This window comes from Motacilla alba, chromosome 20 (assembly GCF_015832195.1).
Source record: "Motacilla alba alba isolate MOTALB_02 chromosome 20, Motacilla_alba_V1.0_pri, whole genome shotgun sequence".
Taxonomy (NCBI): domain Eukaryota; kingdom Metazoa; phylum Chordata; class Aves; order Passeriformes; family Motacillidae; genus Motacilla; species Motacilla alba.
Window position 1 is genome coordinate 11,694,959 of NC_052035.1, and position 19,684 is coordinate 11,714,642.

Sequence of the window (19,684 nt, forward strand, 5' to 3'; positions counted from 1 at the left end):
CAGCAATCATCTGCAGACAGAATTTGGCTTTGGAAGAGTTTCTGTATTTAAACCTCCAAGTAAGAAACAACTGTTGAACAACAACTGTTGAGCAACTACTGTTCCCATTGAAACTAAAGTAATTTATGGAAATTGAGGTTATTTTAGTAAGATAAATACCATTTAAAGTCATGTAAAATTCGTTCTCTTTTGTTGTTTTGCAGTTACTTAAGCCTATTGCTTTCTTCAGTGGTATGAAATACATCACAAGGGTTTAAAATAAGAGTAACTCAAAGTTTAACAAACTTACTTTATATTCCATTTTTCCCACTCTTCTTAGGTAATAAAAAAACTGAATTTATTGCTTGACAAGATCCCTCGAGATTCCAGGAAAAAGATACTTTCTACAAAGGAGATGTTACGTGTCATGTAAATGATCTTCTGTATCATTTTTGTATCATTCCATCACTTGCAGTGTTGGGAGGTGGTTTTTGCTAAGCTGTTGTGCAGATTGGTCCCTGTTTAACTCAACTTCTGCCCTTGCTGGGAATTGTCAGTGGTAGTGGCTGTGGACAGGTATTCTCATGGGTTATTCTCTATCAGAAACCTGAATTTTCCTCTTTCCCAGTCTGAATCGGGCTTCTCCCTATCTCAGTTGTCATACAATAATTAAACTCCTATTTGTAAGGATGTGCTTTAAGCACAGTGACTCAGTCAGTTGGGCTGTTCAAAGTGGAAATCATTTTACAGCACTTCAGAAAAGCAAATAGAGTCACAATTGTATCAGTCAGGTGATTCAGGTCCCCAAGCAGTGCTGGCAGAGGCATTTACCCCTTGGAAGCCTTACAGTTCCATGGAATCAGGGGTTTGTCTCATACATTGGAAGTTTGTAACAAACCTTTCCTCTGGGCCTCGTGTTGCTGTCACATTTTGATGAAATGTTCCTTTGTTTGGCAGGAGTGAAATGGGGAGGAGAATTTTGGATGCTGGAGGTGAGCATGGGACTTAATTCAGTATTGAGCCTCTTAAAAATTAGATGCAGACCCATTAAGGAACCAGAGAAGGCGTTTGGAAGCTGCAGAATATTATGGTTAGGGTTATCTGAAAAATATAAATACTGCTTGAAAACAGTCTGCCACCTGGAATGTTTCTGTCTGTTCAGTGTATGGAAAACTCATGGGAGTTTTTGGTTTTCTGGAATAAAAGTTTTCAAACAGGAAAAATAATAAGTCAATCTTTGAGGCTGGGAGCTGTGGCCATGGGTAGTAGTACTGTAACTTCCCTCAGGGATCACTTTGGTACCCAGCAATTTCCCAGCTCAGAGAGATGAAACTTGGAAACTTCTCTCTTTTTTAAACACCTGGTGTGACTCTGACAGTCCTGGAAAGTTTGGTTGGTTTCATTTTGAAAAATAACTTGTTTAGTCATCATTATTCCCATACCTCTTTTTCTAATTATCCTTTACGGGTTGCATGTTTGGATCTAGTGGGATCTAGATTATGTTCAGCACTGCTTACCCCAGTTTCCTGATAACATTTTCCACCTCGGTAGTTATTTAAATCTGCTCCTGCTGTGAATGATCTTGTGCTGCAGATTATGACACTCAAGTGGCCATCACAGAAGCTCTGTGCAGAATGGTGTCAGAGAAGCAAAGGAGAGTTCTGGCCTCCCAGTGGTTTCCCATGGAGTTTGTGTCCACTGCATTTAAAGAAATTAAAGATGCAGAGTTTGAGACAGTAAGTCACATGAAGAATATTTTCAGGGAGGGAAACTTCCATCTTACAATTCTTTAAGAAATTTCTGTGTTTTAATAGGACTGCAGAAAATTTCTCAACCAGGTGAATGGCATGCTTGGAGACAAAAGAAGGTAAAACTGATTTTTTTTTATGCTAATATATTTTCTTTTTTAGGATTTCATGCTGTGATTAAATTTCATGTTACCTCCTTGGGGTAAAAATCACTTTGCTGGGATCTCTAAGTCTCTAAAGTTTGTGAAAACACAATCCATTTGCTATGTTCAGATCTGCAAAATTTATTTACAGCATTGTAGAATACTTTAAAAAATACCCTTTTCTTACAGGGTTTTTACATTCCCATGTTTATCAGCAGCTCTTGATGAGTATGAGGTAAGGTTTTCTGCCTTCTAGTTACGAAAAAATAGAGATAAAAATAAGAAAATTACCTTTTTTCAGAAGTATAAAATACACATGGACTGTAAGTTTGTCAGGGCTTCTTAGCTGGTAGTAATCAGTGCTCTCTGCTCTTACTTTTTTATCTTATTCTTTTTGGTTTAGCTCCAGATACCAGTGGATGAAAACCTGGAAGAGTTTTGGATTGATTTCAACATTGGCAGCAGAAGTATTTCCTTCTATGTGGCAGCAGAGGATGCAGTAAGCTGAGTTCTGTCTCCCACTGCCTTCTCCTGAGGCATCAAATCCACATTCCTTGGAGTGTGTCAGATTTTATTTCCCCGTGTTCAACATGTTGAACTTACATGTGCATTCCAGTGTTGATGGGGCTAAAACAAATCCAGATTTGTTGATATTTGGATCAAATAATGTCACGGTAATGACTTCCTGATGCTGTTTGGGAATAGTTTACCACCTGCATAGTGAGCAATAGTGAAGCACAAGTTCCTGTCACTCTGTGTAACAGAGGTTTAAAAAGCTGGAAATTTGTCACTGAATGGCTTTGATCCCTGGATTTCTTTTAATTGTAATATAATACTTTTCTATCTTTCAAAATGTCTTTTTCCTCTAAGGATCAGCAGTGGGAAACAGTCATTATACAAGAGGAAGATGTCAACATGTACAGCCTGGAAGGTATTTGAACTCAAAAATGGGACCTTTTGTTATATTCTAACTTGGACTTTCAATCTAATTTCAAATTGATTAATCTTAAAGTACTGACTTAATTCTAGCAAAGCAGAATTCTCACTTAAAATATTGCAGGAACTGTTTTTATCAGGAACAAAATTGCACTGCAGTCACATCTGCACTTTGGGCATGCTGGTGTGATTTTAGGAAAATAATTTAATAATTATGTCTCAGAGTTATTTCAGTACAAAATAAGGCATAAAACAATGACAGGTAACAATATTCCTTTTGCACTTGTTAGAACAGTCAATACCTGTAATTTGTCTGCAGCTATAGTAAGTAAACTTCAAAGAAAATTCTGTTTAATAATATATAGAATAAGTATTTCTAAAATATGAACATTTGAATTGTTTTACTAATAAAATTATTGTAGATTAGAGGGAATTAAATAAAATATTAATCTTAGTACCTGAAGAATGTCAGGTGTTGACAAAGATTATATGAGATGCTGTTTAATTGAAATGAAACTGCTTTTCAAATCTTGTTTCTGTCCAGAAAAAGATTCAAAGAAATTATTAACAATCGATCTAAAAAGCCCAATGAGTGTGGGCACTCTTGAAGGAGAGAAATTTCTTTTCTGTTTTGATTCTATCTTGGAAATCAAAGATGTGATCATAAAGATCTATGGATTTCATAAATGTAAGGTAAGATTTAAACACCTTTTTGAATAGCTTTAGATGGATTCAAACTCAGTGTCTCATTGCCATTTAAAAGTTCCAGCTGTGATTATCTCTCCATACCAAGAGTTTGTCATTAACATCACTGCTACAGAACTCATGCTGAGCTTTGGGAAAGATGCTTAATGGGGATGAGAGGAGATGGCCTCAAGTTGCACCAGGGGAGGCTTTGGTTGGATTTTAGGAAAGTCTTTCCACTGGAAGGGTTGTCAAGCCCTGGCACAGGCTGCCAGAGCAGTGATGGAGTCCCCAGCACTGGGGTTATTTAAGACACAAGAGGATGTGGCACTCAGGCACAGGGGTTCATGCTGGGCTCAGCAGTGCTGGCCTCACTCACCTGAAATGGTTCTTTCATTCCAAGATTGAAAATGAACTGCAACAAAAATTTCCTGGCTGGAAAGAAAACACCATACCTTAATGTCAAATTGTGCATATTTAATTTTCCAGCAATGCAACCTGGTTGTTTACAAATGCTTTCAGAAATGATTCATGAGCTGTCTTGTTTTGCAGTGCAATTAGCACTCATGAATTTACTCATTTAGTAAAACATTTTCAGCAAGCCACACCTTACTCCCTTCTGCTTCTAACAAACTGCTCTGTCCTGAAGTCTGGCTGAGGAACTCCTGAGGGATGAATTCACTGCTGTGAATTTGTACAATCTGTTTCCCTCTGCCATCTGATTTCAGACACCTATAATCTCTCACTTTGTTTCTTATTTTAAAAAAGAGCAAAGTGTCTATTTTGACATATCCCTTTGCAGGATTTCAGCAAGAAGCAGTCTGCATCAGTAGCCAAAACAACTGTCCACATTGTCTTTGATGAAAGTGGATCACAGGTATTCTACCTCAGTGGGCTGAGATGGTCTCTTGGGTTTGTTTAATTAGTCTGATTATCCATATTTTATAAACAGTAAAAACAAGAACTTGAAAATATTAATAAGTATGGATAAGTCTAAAGCCAGGCAAGTGGTGTCTAGTATGTATGTATTGGTTTTTTTGGGAGATATTAATATCCAAATCATAGAGTAAAACAGACAAGCATGCACAGGGCAAGTTCTTTTATGTGCATTGTTACTTGAAAACCCATCCTTGTGACAAAAATAGCAATTAAGTTGGAAACTTTTCAAACTAAAAGTCTGTAACCTCTGAAGTTTATCAGAATCTCCTGTGAGGGGTGTGTTACTTGAGGTAAAGAAGTTGCTCTGTGTGTTTGTTTAAAAATAAAACATTATAAAATCCATCCAAATATTGTATACAAATTAAAAGAAATTAAAATATTCTATAGGTTCTGATACCAGAAAGTCAGTTGTCACCAGGTTTCAAAGAAAAATGCAGAGAGGAGAAGGAGAAACTCAGTAAATACCAAACTCAGCAATCTCCTGGAAGTTTGAGAGGTCAGAGTAAAAATAACAGTCAAGAAAAACTCAGAGGTGATTCCTCTAAGGTAAGTAGGATTGTCACAAAACGAAAAGGAGTAGGGAGAAAATGCATGTCAGTTTAAATATTTGTAATATTTAATAGTCTAAACCCCTTCTTATTTGACACTTGGAATATAGTTAGTACTGTAATAAAAGTTTGATTGTTTTTCTCATGACTTGACTCTAAGCTAGAAAACTCCTTTTGCTAAAAACTTTGTTGGTATTTTAAAACCACAGTAACATGACAGAAATAAAAAGGAATTGTTAATGATCTTTACACCATGACTCTCTGAGAATTCCCTTTAAAGAGAAGTTCTTGAGGATATGCTCAGATGTCCCATAATGGAAAAGTCAAGTATGGCCTGGAGTATGTAGCCCTGCTGGAGAGGGGCTACAAACTGAAACAGTTACTGTGTCTTCGTAGTGCAGGAGTGGGTGTTCATAAACCTGTTTCTCCTTAGTTTGTAGCTTTGCAGAATCTCCAGGGAGTCCCTTGGTGAACAAGGGACAGGATTTGCCCATAGTTCATCGAATTAGTTTAGAAAACAAAAACCATGAATCTCAGTTTAAAAATGTTTTGTTGAAATATAACTGCGTAAAGATCACATTACCTTGATGCCTGCAGCAGCAGCAATTGACACTCCAGTAATGGACAAGAGACTCTTGGCAATAAATGTTCTGAATTCTTGTGCTGTCATCCTTAAATCAGTGTATTATGGTCAAGTTCTTTCTGTTCCTCAAGGTAACTCCATCCCGTAAAAGGAAAGTGTCTGAAGCATCTGTGCTTGTTCCTGGAACTACCAGTGTGTCCACAAGGAGTTCACTGTTTTTTGCCAGCACATGTAAGTTTGCAAGTTCTTTCAGGGTAAAAATACACTATAAATGGTGTTTGAAACTCAGGCATGAACTGGGATCCTTGGCACAGCTGGAAATGAAAAGGAGAAATGATAAAATCTCCTGAGCAGATGCTCAAAACTTGAAATGTTTAAGGGGCACTTGCTCCTGGTCCATAGACAGGGTGTGGGACAGGGGCTGCCCTGCCTTCGCAGCAGCTCAGGGTCACCTGGCACTTCTGCAGCTGTCAGGCAGCTGCTGGTGCTGGAGCCAGCTGAGAACTCAGTAAAAATGGATTACACTGAAGTCTTTCAATAGAAACCAGCTATTTTCTGTCAGAGCCAGCCTGTAACAAGCTTTGCTTCTGCCTCCAGACATCCATAATCAGTGGGCTCTTAATCTCCACATAACAGAGTTGGAATAAATGGAATTATTAAAGGTCCAGAAGGGGCTGATATCAAAACTAACCAGATTTTGTTGGAGTTTATGGAATAGCTGTGATAGTGGGCAGAACCCTTCCTGTTGTAATGGGAGCACTGATGGAATTCTAACACATCTCTGTTTTGTTTCAGCCACTCCTTTTAAAGGGAGATGTAAATTGCCTTTGGAAATGACCAGCTCTACTAAGAGGTCTGAAAATGATACAATAAATGAGAGCAGAACAAAGAATTTCTATCAGGAACCTCCTGGAGTATGCTTGTCCTCTGTAGCTAAGTCTTTTTCTTAGGATAGCATTCATTTCTATTCTATTTGCTCCCAATTCATATTTTAAAGAGCTGGAGTTTTACAGGAAGCAAGTCACTTTTAGAAAATAGTATGTTTTACTTTATTGCATTATATTTTCTTGCTCTCTGAAATTCAGATTTGACATGTTTGAAGTCAGACTGAACTCTTAACAAAATTAGGCCAAATTTGCATTCACTCATCACCCCAGAATTAATTTCCTGTTTCTGGAACCTCAGTTCTTCCTTTGTGAATAGTAGGAGAAAGGTGCATGCAATAATTTCTAATTGATTGTGCAGTAGTGAAATAGTCCTGAAACACAGAACACACTCAGCTGTGCTTGTGAAATGCTCATGTCTTCAGCTTGCACCATTTAAAGCATTGGATTTTTAGTGCATTTTTGATTCACTACTATAAAGCAAAAATACATAAATGTTGTAAATGTCTGCCTTGCTCAGATTCAGGTCAAGCCCCAGACTATGGGACTCTGAAGCATTTTTTGGTACAGCCATGCTTTGGAAAGGGCTGTCATGTACAGAATGTTTTGTTTATTGCATTTCTTCGGCTTTTATGGGCTGTGAGTGGCAGTGTTACTTACTGTGCTTTTTAGAGTGAGCAGGGATGCAGAGCAGACAATGAATTCTGTGAAACAGACCAGATCAGGAAGTCAGATACCAGGAATGAGGCAAAAATACATGGGAGGGTACTGGAACAGCACTTCCATGAAATGAGAACTAGAAATTCATGTTTTATTAGAGAAAGCACAAGTTTATGAGGTTGTCCTGCACTAATATTTCCTTTTGGGTGTCATTCCACTGTAGCAGATGCGTTCTGAAGAAGTCTTAAAAACTGTACAAGAGGCCACAGAAAAGCAAACTTTAGGCAAGTAATTTCACAAGCATTGGTAGTTCTTACTTTTAAAATTATTTTAATTTTTTCTTTTGCCATAATAATTGACACCAAGTTAATGTCTCATTTAGATGAAGTGTTAGATATTGTTCCTGATTCTCAGCCAGCTGGGAGAAGCAACAAACCTTTGTAAGTACTGGAAAAGAATTCCAAGTCGTTGTCACTCACTTTAAAGGAAGAATTTTCAACATTACCAGAATTGATGTTTTGTTGCAATGTAAAATGATTTGATATCTCTAAGATATAATAATTTTCCTATTTATGATACACTTTTATTATAATTAAGACTGAAGTTCTGACAGTAGGATGGTGTTGTCTTTGTTAGGCTGCCTGGTCTTTTGGAGACTTCTTTTGATAAAATTGAAACATGGAAAAAAAGAACATTCCCTCTTCCTGAGAAGAATGTAACAACTGGGGACAAGCAAAAGGCAAACCTGTCACTGGCACGTGCATCCCATCCAGGTGATGGTCACACTTGGTCAACTGTTACACTTAAAAATAGATTCAGAGAAATTCACTTGCAGTGATGATTGTTTTCCCTTTATTACTATTGGTGGTTGAAAGAGCTGTTGAACAAAAAGCATTTATTCAGCTTTTTGAAGTACCTCCCCAGATAAACAAATGAAAGAAACAGAACCAAGGAAATTAAATTGATCCCATCCTCAGTGGAGGAGTCAGAGTATTGATCATTTGGAACAGAAACTGTTAAATACAGAAGGGAAAAATACTGAAACTACTACTGAACCATGGTTTAAAATATTTCTTTCAGCCAGAGTGTCTGATACATCTTTGCATTCTGACCTTGCACAAGAGGACCCCGATGTTCTCCTCAGAAAAGAGGCTGCAAATCCAAAACAATCAAAGACAGTGAGAATTTCTTACCTTTGTTTCTCCCACTAGCATTTAAGAGAATTGTCCAATTTTCAGTGTTTCAAGACTGGTGGGTTTACTGTCATGCAAGGGAAAATGGTTTCCAAATGAGTGTAATTTAATCCATTAGGAGACATTTAATGAAGTTTAGGGGGTTCTTAGGAACCTGGAGTTCTGTTTGCAGCTTTGTTCTTCTGTTGAATGTTGAGTCTTAAACTGTTTTTATAGAAACCAAAGTCTAAAGAAATGGCAGATGCAGCCAAATCACTGATCAGTAAAATCAGTGACAGGTACAGAGACAAGAGTGATGAGAAGAGCAAAGCAAGAGATTCCCTGGGCTTTGACAGGTATGATGTGAACTACTTCCCTTTGTGCTGAGTTTTTGTGTGCCTCTGGCTGTCTCTGTGATGCACCCATGAATGCTGATACATGAAAGGGGCTGGACTCCTTTAATCCATCTTTTAATTGATGTTGTATTTAAATGCATGAATAAATCTACTGGGCTTGATGAGATTTTTTTTTAATATAGGCAGTATTCTAATGCATATATTCTAATTAGCATTTAACAAAATGTATCTTTATTTTTAGGACACATTTAAATAAATCCTGGATCTCCAAGGTAACACATTAGTGCTTTCGTTGGAATTGTTTTTAATGTGTATATGTACATGGTGGAAATCAATAGGTGCAAGGGAAAGTTCATAAATGCCATTGAATATTAAGTATCTGTAGATGTTAATAATGTTAATTATGCATTGGCTGCAGATAAGTTTTGCCATATTGAACAGTTGCTAATCAGTTTAATTATGAACTGAATATCTTCATGATGAACAAGTTGCTTTTTGAGATGACAGTGTCTATGAATGCACAGTCCAAATTTGACACAGGAGCTAACTTTTCATTTATGGATAGGAAGAAGTTCAGGACAGGACCCTAAAAACTGCTTCTTTTCTTAATATAACTGCTGGTCGTGTTCTGTAAGTAATTACAATGTTTTCAAACACAATTTCTGATTATCCACACCTAACTTTGTGAAATTTTCATTCATTCAGTCACAAAATTGATCTTTGTCTGTTTGACAGGGATGATGTCTACAACTTTAACATCAGTGGGTTTGATGAGCCTACAATCAAGCTTGGAGTAAGAAATAATTGAAATGTATATGTTATGAATAGAATAGAAAGGAAATCAGTCAAATGTTTTACTGAAAGTATAATTAAGATCTGAAAATTCAAATTACATCAGTGAACTAAGTGGGGGAGAAAGTTTGCCTTGTAAATACCTCCAGCATTCTCAAATATTGAACAATATACTCTGGCTTAAGATTCTGGCCACTTCAGGCTGTGATGATGTTTTTCCTGAATTAAGAATTAAACAGTGTGTTAGGAGTATCATTATTTTAAATTACCCTGAAAATGTTATTGGCATCTTTCTGATCCCCATTTTAAAGAAATCTTTGTGCAGATGTTTGAGCAAAAAGAAAATCTAATGATGATAAAAGATAGTTTTGCTTCTTGTGGCTCAGAGGAGTGAACTGGGGAAGGTTGTGAAGCAGGTGGGTGGGAACTCTTGTATTGCTTTGAGATCCTGACAGCTTCAGTCAGTTGCTGTTGGGTTTAACTGTCAGCTCTCTTAAATAAATTCTAAGAGAGAAATTAATGACCCTTAATTGCTGAGTGTAATAACTAAGGAAAAAAACCTCAGCAGTTAGTGGCTGGTGGCCTGTTTAGTTTTGTACAGATTTTATAACCATGGAAAATCTTCCTTTGTTCCTTCTCTATTTGCATTTTTAGATCCAAGAATTGCGTGTGACTGAGCTGAGTGTTCATGCAGAGACAAACAAAAAAGGGTAGGATGTTCTGTTTTGATTGCTGATTATCCTGGTACAGCCTGCACTCTCCAGCAGGCAGTCACAATATTCCAGGGAATGCTGCATGACAAGAATATCTTGGCTGTGTTGGTTTTTCAAGCAATAAACAGGGCTGTGTTCTCCCAGGCTGTTCCTTGATGGTCCTTTGGGAAGGTGATAAAAAGGAAAGGATGTGTTCCATGAAGGAAATAGTTCTCCTCATGGAATACTGCAGGGAGAGAAAGGGCTGAATTGAAGAGGATGGTTTTTGGTAATTGGGAAACAAACACAACCTTTAGGGTTTAAGGTGAACAAGTAATCCCAAAATAATGTGGAAGCAAAAGTTAGGTAGCTTTGTTTCAATCCTTAATCCAGATATCATGGGAATAGTAAAAAGCTTTAGAACAACTATTTTAAAATGTATTGTTTAAAGATGGGCTTTATTTCTCTGATTAAGGAGCACAAGCATCAATAAATCCAGCACAGAAGGGAAAGGAGGAAAAAAGGTAAGGCTCAGATTTTTATGGATCAGCAGAGCTTGTCCTCCTGCCTTTAAATCCCAGTTATGTAAGCGGGCTATGTATAAAAAATTTATAACTTAGGAACTTTTTTGGGTTTTGTAGACTAGAAACAATCGAGACAAGAAGCATCTCTTTAGTGACTCAGACACAGAAAACAGAGGGGATGACAGCAAGACAGAGATTAGTTGGCTGCAGGAATCCAAGAGGAAACCTAAAGCCCAGATAATTGATTACAGTAGGAGTAAAAAATCAGGGAAACAAATGAACACAGACAAAAGTAAGAATTTTTTTTCATATTTCTGAAGAATGCTGCAGTAATTTGTCCATGGATATGAAGTGCACAGCATGTGCTGTGTTGCACATGTCATATATTTTTGTTGTCTTGTTTCAAAGCATAAAGAATTTTCCAGTTAGTTCTAATAATTTATAAAGATCAATTTACATAAATTCTGTATTTTAATGTGGAAAACTGTGGAAGGATGGGACAGGTACAAGTTATTGTCATTTAAAAAATGTCTTTTTCAAAATAATGGGCTGAAAGAAGTTACTGAATCAATCAATTTGTGGGCATGAAAGTGATTCCATTATTTTACAGCTGAAACTAATTTCAAACATTTGAGTATTTTGCTGATCTCTCAACTTTCTTGTATTGTAGCAGCAAAAAAATCTTTGGAACCTGCTTGCCACATGGAAAAAGCTAAAGGCAAAAATGCAAATAAGAAAAAGGTAACTTAAATTTGTAACTAGAATTTAAATATGGATTAAAAATCTCTTTGTTCTCTTCAGAAACTGTTTTAAAATAATTTTTCATAAATTTGTGACGTTTCTCCCAGATCATTTGTTAAATACAGTTTATTCCTTTATCCTTTTCATATAATATTTAGCTGTTTTTCAGTCATGAGTGAGTTAGAATGATTTGGTACGTTGGGTGCTGTTTTTAGTAGACTGAGGTTGGATTCTCTGAGCTTTGGTAAAGTTAAACCTTTTTAGTTTCAAGTAATTAAACCAAGTTATCTGCCATTTTATCTTATGTATGTATTAATCACTCTTGTTAACTGAAGATGATTTTATTCTTCCAAATATAAACCAATGTAAACCCCAGAATTCAAAAATGGATGAAATGATGGTAAAATCCACCAGAGAAAAACTCCCTCGAAGAGCAGCAGCAACAAAAAATTACAAAGAGCCTTCCAGTTCTGAGTCTGAGAGTGAAGAAAGGATTCCAACATGCACCTCCAAAGAGGAGAAATCCAAAACACAGGTGTGCAGTTCCACTTGATTATTAAAAATGCATTCCTGCCATGTTTTTCAAAGTAAACTCTGCTCTGCTTTGTACTTGGTACTCCTGAATTTTAAGGGCCCAACATAAGCGAATTGAAGTTTAATTTTTTTTAATATTGCCCCTTTTTAATGATGAGTATTGAGCTGCTAAGAAAATCAGTCCTGAATAATCTTCTTAGTCATAATAGATTTTGGTTTCTATTTATGAGATTTGTTCTGCTGCAAAGAACTACTGTGTGCTGTATTTTGAAAATGTGACAATATTTTGAAAATGTCCTTAAATTGGGAGGGTTCAGTGAGCCAAATCTTACTGAGTTGATGTGGTGCTGGTAACACTGTGTCAATACATTTGTTGAATATCCAAATGGATTTTTAGTCAAGGAACGCTGGTTGCTAAAACATTTTCATTGTTTTAGCATAACATGTCAATATAGATGAAAAGGTTTACAACCTTTATTCATTAAATCCTGACACATCAGTGATTGCCTCCAGTAGTAGTAAAGTAGTTCATAAGAACAGAAATTTGTGTTGAATTAAAGAAATTCAGTGTTTATTAATGTTGGCAAACCTGATCTCCTTATGGATTTAAGTACTTCTGTTGATGCTCCTTCTGCTTGATCAATGGTACATAGATGGTAAATCTATATCTCTGTCACTTTTATGGACACTGTGGTTACAAAGATCTTTCTGTAACTTTTGTATTTTAACAGAAACATACGAATGGGCCAAACAAGGATTACAAGCAGCCAAAGGTACTGCAGACTGTACCTGTGGAGCCAAAGAGAGTGGATAGCTTTGTGCAGAAAGCACTGGCTGAATCCAGGAATTCTGCAGAGCAGAAGGAACTGGAAATGCCTTCAGCTGAGAGCCCTGCCTCCCTTGAGACAATGAGAGGTAGGTGTTTTCACTTCTGATTTCAGCAGTACTGAAACAAGAGGTGGAGGTTAACTGAGGGTTATCACAGCAGTACAATTTAACATTCATTTCATGCATTTAAAATGAGATATCCCATAATTCCAGTTGTTCCACATAATTTAAGGAGTTGTATTAGTATGTCACTAACACTTCTGTAGGTTGGTGCAGTTATTTGACATCAGGGTAATGCAGAAACACATTATGTCAGTGTTAGAACAAATCTGGTACTGCTGAAACAGTGGCAGAGGGAGAACGGGAAGGGTGGCAAGGCCTGTGCCAAATTCCACACATCTGAGACTTGGAGATTGCCAGGGCTGGAGCAGGGAGCAGAGTGGGGCTTTGGCTGCCCCTGTGTATCTCCCAGTGCTGGTGCTGACAGTGCAGGAATTGTTCCCCAGGTGCTGAGAGAGTGTCAGGAGATGTCAGTCCAGAGCCCAGCTCCAGTGAGAGGTCACTTGGTCTGCAGGAGTCATCACCAGAAGACAGGGAAATGCTAAACTCTGAGAAAGGAACCTCTCCCAGTAATTTCTGTCCACAAAACAAGAGTATGCAAAGTCTGGGTGTGACTCAGTCCCCTGGGACAGCAGTTGCAAAGTTGACATTTGGAAGGAAAAGCTTCTCACCAGTTTTAACTGAAGCATCTTTGGTAAGAGCATTAACCTTTCTCTAGGGTTGTTGTAACTGAAATTGTTCAATTTGGCTGCCAACTGTTTCTTGCTTCTCCTCTCAATAATGTTTGGGGTTTTTTGCTCATGTGCAGCTCAGCTTAACCACATATAAAACCGTCAGTGGCAAAAATTCCAAGGGAGCTGTAGCAGAAACCTGTAACAGTAATGAAGATTCAAGTTTCCAACGTTGCATTTCAGACGCATTTTCTGTTAAAGGAAAGCTTCAGGATATCACTAAACCTATCCCCAAAAATAAGGAAGAGGTATGTTCCTGAATTCTTTCCTCTTCAGAAGAGACCTGCAGCTTTTTGCTTTGTCAGTTTACAGGTGGTGAGGTTTAAGGGGCGTCTCCTTTCAATAATGATTTTTTTCCCTCAATGTGTAGCTCTGCTTAACAGCATATAAAGTTGACAGTGGAAAACGTGCAAAGGGAGCTGTGCTGGAAACAAGGAATAACGATGAGGATTCAAGTCCCCAGTCTTGCTTTTCAGACATTTGTGCTAAAGGCAAACTCCAGGATCCCACCAAACCTCTCACCAAAAGTAAAGAGGTGAGTTAGTGCATTCCTTGCTCTGCAGAAGAGAGCTGCAGCTTGGTATGTCTGGAATCTCCTTTCCAGGTGCTGAGGTTTAAGGGAAATGCATCTCAGTATTTAACACATATTCTGGGACCTGCTAATAGTTTATTTTTAAATAAATTAGGTAATTGTTTATCCTCTGGATACAATGAAAGAATTATATCCCAACAAGATCAGTTACAATTATAAAAAAATAATGGGGAGTAAATATTCTCTTACTGACTTCCAATAAAAAATAAATTATTTTTCACCACATAAATGTGAATTTCTGATGGACACTTCTCAAAGCAATTTAATTTTGAAGCTAAGAAATAAATCAGTGACTTTTCTTTTAGGATTGTGTAGCACCATCCCCATTGTCTCCTTCCAGCAGGAGTAGAGTACAGTCTTGGATTAGAGAACCTTATTCCCCCATGAATGAGTCAGGTACAGACATTTAATTTAAAGCAAAAGACTTCCTATATGTCTTCATAAGGGCTAAGAAAATGTTTTGTTTGGCATAATAATATTGCCAAAGTTTTTTAATCTTCTTATATTTTATATATTTTCTGTATTACTCTTTTTTTTTACTCATTTTCTCTGCTGTTTTAATTATCCCAAAAAAACCTGAAAATCAGGCTCCAAAATGCAGCTTTAGTAAAGAGTAGTTGTGCTCCACATAAAAAGTTAGAGATGTTCCTACTGATACTGGGGAAGAAAATGGGGATAATGGTTTTATCAGGAAAAATCCCAGACTTGCTCATCAGTCAGAGTTCAGTGGAACGTGCCTCTATAAATGTGATGGTTATTAATTTCAATATAATTCTCATGTTTTAAAGCCAAGATACATCCTCCTAGAGTTTGTATCCAATGTGTCAATAAAATCTTGTTTATGCTCCCATCTCGTTGTTCTAAATAATGCTAAAATTCAGCATTGTTTCCATGTTTATTGAAGGACCAAGTGTACCAACATTCCTCAAACGAACTTACCACAGTGCCACAGGAGGCAGCTCTGATGAGGCAGAAACAAGCAAAGAGGAGGAAAAGAAAGGAAGGAGAAGAATAAGTTTACAGCCCAAAAAATTATTTAAAACAGATGATGCTGCTACTTGCAGAGGTTGGTCGTGGACTGACAGTACAAAGTTTTAAAATAATGTGACAAATTCAAGTTTTAACGAGGAAATAGAATATCCATAAAAAGGCTTTTTAGGTGTTAAAGAAAGAATAAAAAATGCTAAATATTTAGAGACTGGATCCATATCAAAAGTCAGCAAATTGATATGGAAATAGAAACTGGTTTCAGCCATCTAATTGGTGGCATTAATTTATATAGAACAAAAGCTGTGCTAACTTCAGACTGGGGACCTTTTGATACTGAATTTGACATTGTTTTTGTTCTCTTTTGTTCTCTCAGCGTCTGAAAGTGTCTCCACTCAATCTGTAAATGACCTGTCTGGTTTGGATGGGGAATTCTGGAAGCCTGATTGCTCAACCATCAGCATTTGTCAGCAGCTCCAGAAAGAATTTACCAAGAAAATTGAGGCAAGGCCCTTCATGTGCATCACTTGGGGAAGTACATGAGCACATGGGTGACAGCTTGGCTTGCACCACACCTTTACATTTTAAAGGGGGTTTGTTGTGATATTAAACAGTTACAGTACTGAATATTGCAGGTTTTTTTTTTTCCCTAAAGTGCAAATAATCTGAATTTCATGTTAAAACACCTTCTTAGAACCGCTCCCGGAAAATGGATAATTTTAATAAGCAAACACTGAGAGCTGCCCATCAGCATTTGGCCGCAATGAGTTACCAACTCCATGAGTGCAGGTCAGTAACGGCAGATTTCTGTTACAACATCCCTAAAATGCAGTGAATACCTTCTGCAAGTAACCTGGTTTGTTTTGGTAGGATCAGGCAGCTGGACAAATTTCATTTTACTCTCACTGAGGAACTTGAGAAATTTGAAAAGGACTCTCAGTCCCTGAAAATCATGGAAAAAGAATTCTCGGTTTGTACTTTAGTTGTTTGATCATGGGCCAAAGGGAATTCTTTGGAATCTCTAGATCATTCACATCATCTTTAGCTTAGTATCATAAATGTTGATTTTCAAAGCCCTTACCTTTTTGTTTCTAGTTGGGTCAAACTTCAAATAATGCATTTGAGGTGTCAGGATGCTCTTAGGATGCCAAGGTCACTTTGTATTTTCCTACATGGATCCACTGTATGAATTCCTGTATGTTTTTTCCTCCTACAAGTGCTTTAATGGGCTGGGTTTTTCCAGCTCCTGTGGGGGCTGTGTAACTCCTGCCCCTTCTGTGTTCAGTCTGTGGCTGTCATTTTGTTCATATTTGAAATTAATGACTTTTAGTTTGGAAAATCAGTTCCCATTGATTAATATCTCTTAATATTTTTCTTTCTAGACCTTTTGGAAAAAGCATTCCCACACTTTTAGTACATTCATGAAAAATGAGCAGCAGAGGTCAGTAGGGTTCACGAATCCTGGGATGAGATTTGTGTTCTGTTCACTTGAGGGAGATCAGCACAACTTCCCTTCTCTCTGCAACTTCTTCCATAAAAGAGGGATGGTTGATGAGAAAATGAGATGAAAATGTTCCTGTAATTATTCTCCAGTTAAACTTTTCCACATAGCTGAGGGACTGTTCCAGCAGTAACAATGATGGGGATATTTATCCATGCTTTAAATGAAAATAGACTCCCAGCAATGGGATGTATTTGTGCTCTTTGTGGGAAGTTTTTATGTAGCAAAGCTGTTTGAACTGCCTTTATTTCTTTAGAATTCAGATTCTTAAAACTTCATTTGAAAAGAATATCTACTGTTCTGTTGGCTGTGAAGAAAATGTTTTTACTTCAGAGGTATGGTGAACTTCTGTTTTGTTCATTGTAGTAATTCCTCAGTTGTACCCACAGATACCACTATTGACTTTTTTTTTTCCTGAAGATTTTATCCTCAGCATTATATTAATGCTCCATAATATTTTTTTTTAGCTTTTGCCATAAAATGTCCCTTAATTTCACAATATCCAGTGTTTATGCCTTGATTTCACCCATTGCAAGGTGTCTGCAGTTATCAGGACTTACTCTGGATTTTGTGACTTTGTTTACTGCTGTTACTCATCCAAGAAAGAACAAATTTAAAGCATCCTTTTCCATAGGCAGGTGGCTGCATGTGCATCTGTATCTCTTGGTTATGACACATTTAGGGATATCATTGTTTGCTTGAAAATGTGGTGGCAGTTTGGGCAGAGGAGATGCATTCAGTGTCTTTTTGTAGATGCATCTGATGAAAGAAGACATAAAAGGACTCCAAGAGAAATTTCTAAAAGAAATGGTAAATAAATTTATCTTGTCCTCATTTTTATTTATTTTTTGCAGTTTGAACACTAAATTACTAACATTTTTCTTTCCAGTCCCCTATCAAAAATAAAAGTTAGTTAGAAGCAAATGTCACTGACTTTTAATACCTTATATGAGGGATGGGAGCCACAGGGAGATGTGAATGGACTTGTTTAGTTCTGTCTTAATGTTGAAAAGTATCATCTTTGATAAACTAAGCAGCAAGTTCAGTGCACCAGGATTGCAATACATGAAATAAAACCTGCCTTTTTTCAAAAGCATGTGATAAATGTGATAAATGTAATTTTTTTTTGTACAGCAAGAAGAGGAGCTGTGTAACGTTCGCAGGGGATTGCAGACCTTGTTTCAATCAAAGGCAGAATTCTGAAGTGATTTTTTCAGATTCCTTCCTGAAATTCAAGGTGAATATAAACACTTTTGTAATGGAAAATTTGGTAACTTTTTCTTTTTTTGGTCACACTCAAGGAAACTACTGTAATGAAAGTATATTTTCCTTAATAATATTAAAGTCAGTGTGGATAAGACTTACCCACTCACCTGTGAGATTTGGAATTATTTTACTGAGTCTGCTAAAATGTAATGTGCCATTTTATTTTTAGCACATGCTACTTCTGAATAATTCTTTAACAATTTTTATAGGTTACTTAACTGACTTTCAGAGAAATCACTTTGAATTTCATTTTTGATTCCATGTTTTGGGTCTCATCCAGAATACAAGCCAGGAATTATTTAGGGACCAAACCACCTGGTTTGATCTCAGTCCAGTTTGTCTGAGATGTTAGACTTCAGTAGGATTTTCTGAGAGAACACTCTCAACACTTGTGTTGGAACTGTGTTGCAAATAATTCTATTAAACAAGTCAAGAAAAACAGATGCTTTCTGTTGGGTTTTTGGTCCACTCATCCCATTTGGTCCCATTTGGTCCACTCATCCCATTTGGTCCACTCATCCCATTTGATCCACTCATCCCATTTACATCAGTGTACAAATGTTTTCTGAGCTTCTGGTTTTTGTGTGGTTTGGGGTTTTTTGAGCCTGTGCTCACTGTGATCTCCACTAGATGGACTCCTTGAGATGTTAAACTTTTCTTTCCACTGCTCTGATTGAATTTCATCTGAATGAAACAGGACTTGTCTCTAAACTGTATGAGGCTTTAGAAGTCCACTGCAAGGCCCAAATTCTTTCTTACAATGAGGCCACGTGGGAAAAATAATACTCCTGCCTTGTCTTTAGTTATTGACAGGAGTTGTGCACGGCAGGCCCATTTCCCTTTCCCGCTGGGAGGAAGAACGGCCTCCCTGAGCCGAATGTGCCCTCTGAGGTGTGATCCCAAATTCCAGCAGGAGCCGAGCACAATCCATGGCCCAGGGAGTGTCCAGAGAGCTCCACAGCCCCCCAGCAGCAGGCAGGCAGTGCTGAGTGAGTGCCAGGGCTCAGTGGCTCTGGAATTGTCACGGGTTGTGCCTCCCCAGGAGCAGAGCAGCGGCCGGGCTGGCTGAGGAAGGATCGGAGCACGGAGAGGATGGAGCCACTCAGAGCCACCCCAGGCTTCAGGTGCAGCAGTGACTCAGCTCAGGGGCAGTGTTTGGCATTTAAAACCTGCTCTTAAGTTAGCCTTACTGTATTTTTATTATGTTTTTCAATATAATTTTAATGTAATTTATATAATATTTATTGCCAGTGGAAGTGTGCATCCCTGCTGAACAGGACACACTGTATGTGGGTTATTAGCCAAGTTCAGTTTGTAGTTAACAGTGGCTCATCTCAAATTGAAAATGCTTCTTCTGCTGAAGAAACTTTGCTCTCCTTTCTCTGTAGCCTTTTTGTATATTGCACCTGGACTATCATTTTATTGTTGTTAAGAATTACTCCTGTATTATTAATATAATAAAATTATAGATATATGTATGTTAAAAGGCTAGTTATGTTGTTCCATATTTCTGTGAAAAGTCAGCAAGTTAAAAAATTACAATAAAGAGGAAAAAACACATCTTTGGATCAAGTGATGGGGTCATCATTCAAGCCTTCAGCTGACAGTCAAGTAAGACAAACATTAAGAGGTTGACACCACCTCCCCCAGGAGTCCTTAGTTCCTTCTCACATTGCACTGACACAGATTTTGTGCTGCACTGGGTGTCCTTACCTTCCATTCCTCCTGGCAGTTTCTCCAGGAGCAGCTCCAGTTCCTGTGGTTCCATCCCCACCTGGGACAGAACTGTCACTGTGTGGGGGCT

At 37.6% G+C, this 19,684-nt stretch overlaps 1 protein-coding gene across 1 annotated transcript; it reads left to right on the forward strand.

Moving 5' to 3' along the window:
* The first annotated feature begins 340 nt into the window (after positions 1 to 340).
* On the forward strand, positions 341 to 19,592 carry SYCP2 (synaptonemal complex protein 2). The gene is made up of 40 exons (XM_038158777.1): positions 341 to 408; positions 937 to 971; positions 1,573 to 1,715; positions 1,794 to 1,846; positions 2,060 to 2,105; positions 2,274 to 2,369; positions 2,741 to 2,801; positions 3,351 to 3,499; positions 4,293 to 4,367; positions 4,817 to 4,975; positions 5,692 to 5,791; positions 6,356 to 6,474; positions 7,328 to 7,388; positions 7,487 to 7,544; positions 7,741 to 7,877; positions 8,185 to 8,282; positions 8,514 to 8,632; positions 8,874 to 8,904; positions 9,198 to 9,262; positions 9,368 to 9,425; positions 9,811 to 9,840; positions 10,079 to 10,134; positions 10,592 to 10,640; positions 10,758 to 10,932; positions 11,311 to 11,382; positions 11,738 to 11,916; positions 12,647 to 12,830; positions 13,250 to 13,497; positions 13,612 to 13,782; positions 13,905 to 14,069; positions 14,432 to 14,522; positions 15,031 to 15,192; positions 15,490 to 15,617; positions 15,808 to 15,902; positions 15,984 to 16,083; positions 16,496 to 16,554; positions 16,871 to 16,949; positions 17,368 to 17,424; positions 17,749 to 17,851; positions 18,923 to 19,592. Exons 1-39 carry the CDS (start codon positions 395 to 397, stop codon positions 17,815 to 17,817), a joined length of 3,846 nt encoding a protein of 1,281 aa, XP_038014705.1. The 5' UTR covers positions 341 to 394; the 3' UTR covers positions 17,818 to 17,851; positions 18,923 to 19,592.
* Positions 19,593 to 19,684: the final 92 nt, after the last annotated feature.

Excerpts from the sequence above, each read along its gene's own strand:
- SYCP2 (XM_038158777.1), top strand. Across the intron at positions 14,070-14,431 it reads CTCTCACCAAAAGTAAAGAG|GATTGTGTAGCACCATCCCC; the intron begins GTGAGTTAGTGC and ends CTTTTCTTTTAG. Across the intron at positions 17,425-17,748 it reads AGAAATTTCTAAAAGAAATG|CAAGAAGAGGAGCTGTGTAA; the intron begins GTAAATAAATTT and ends TTTTTTGTACAG.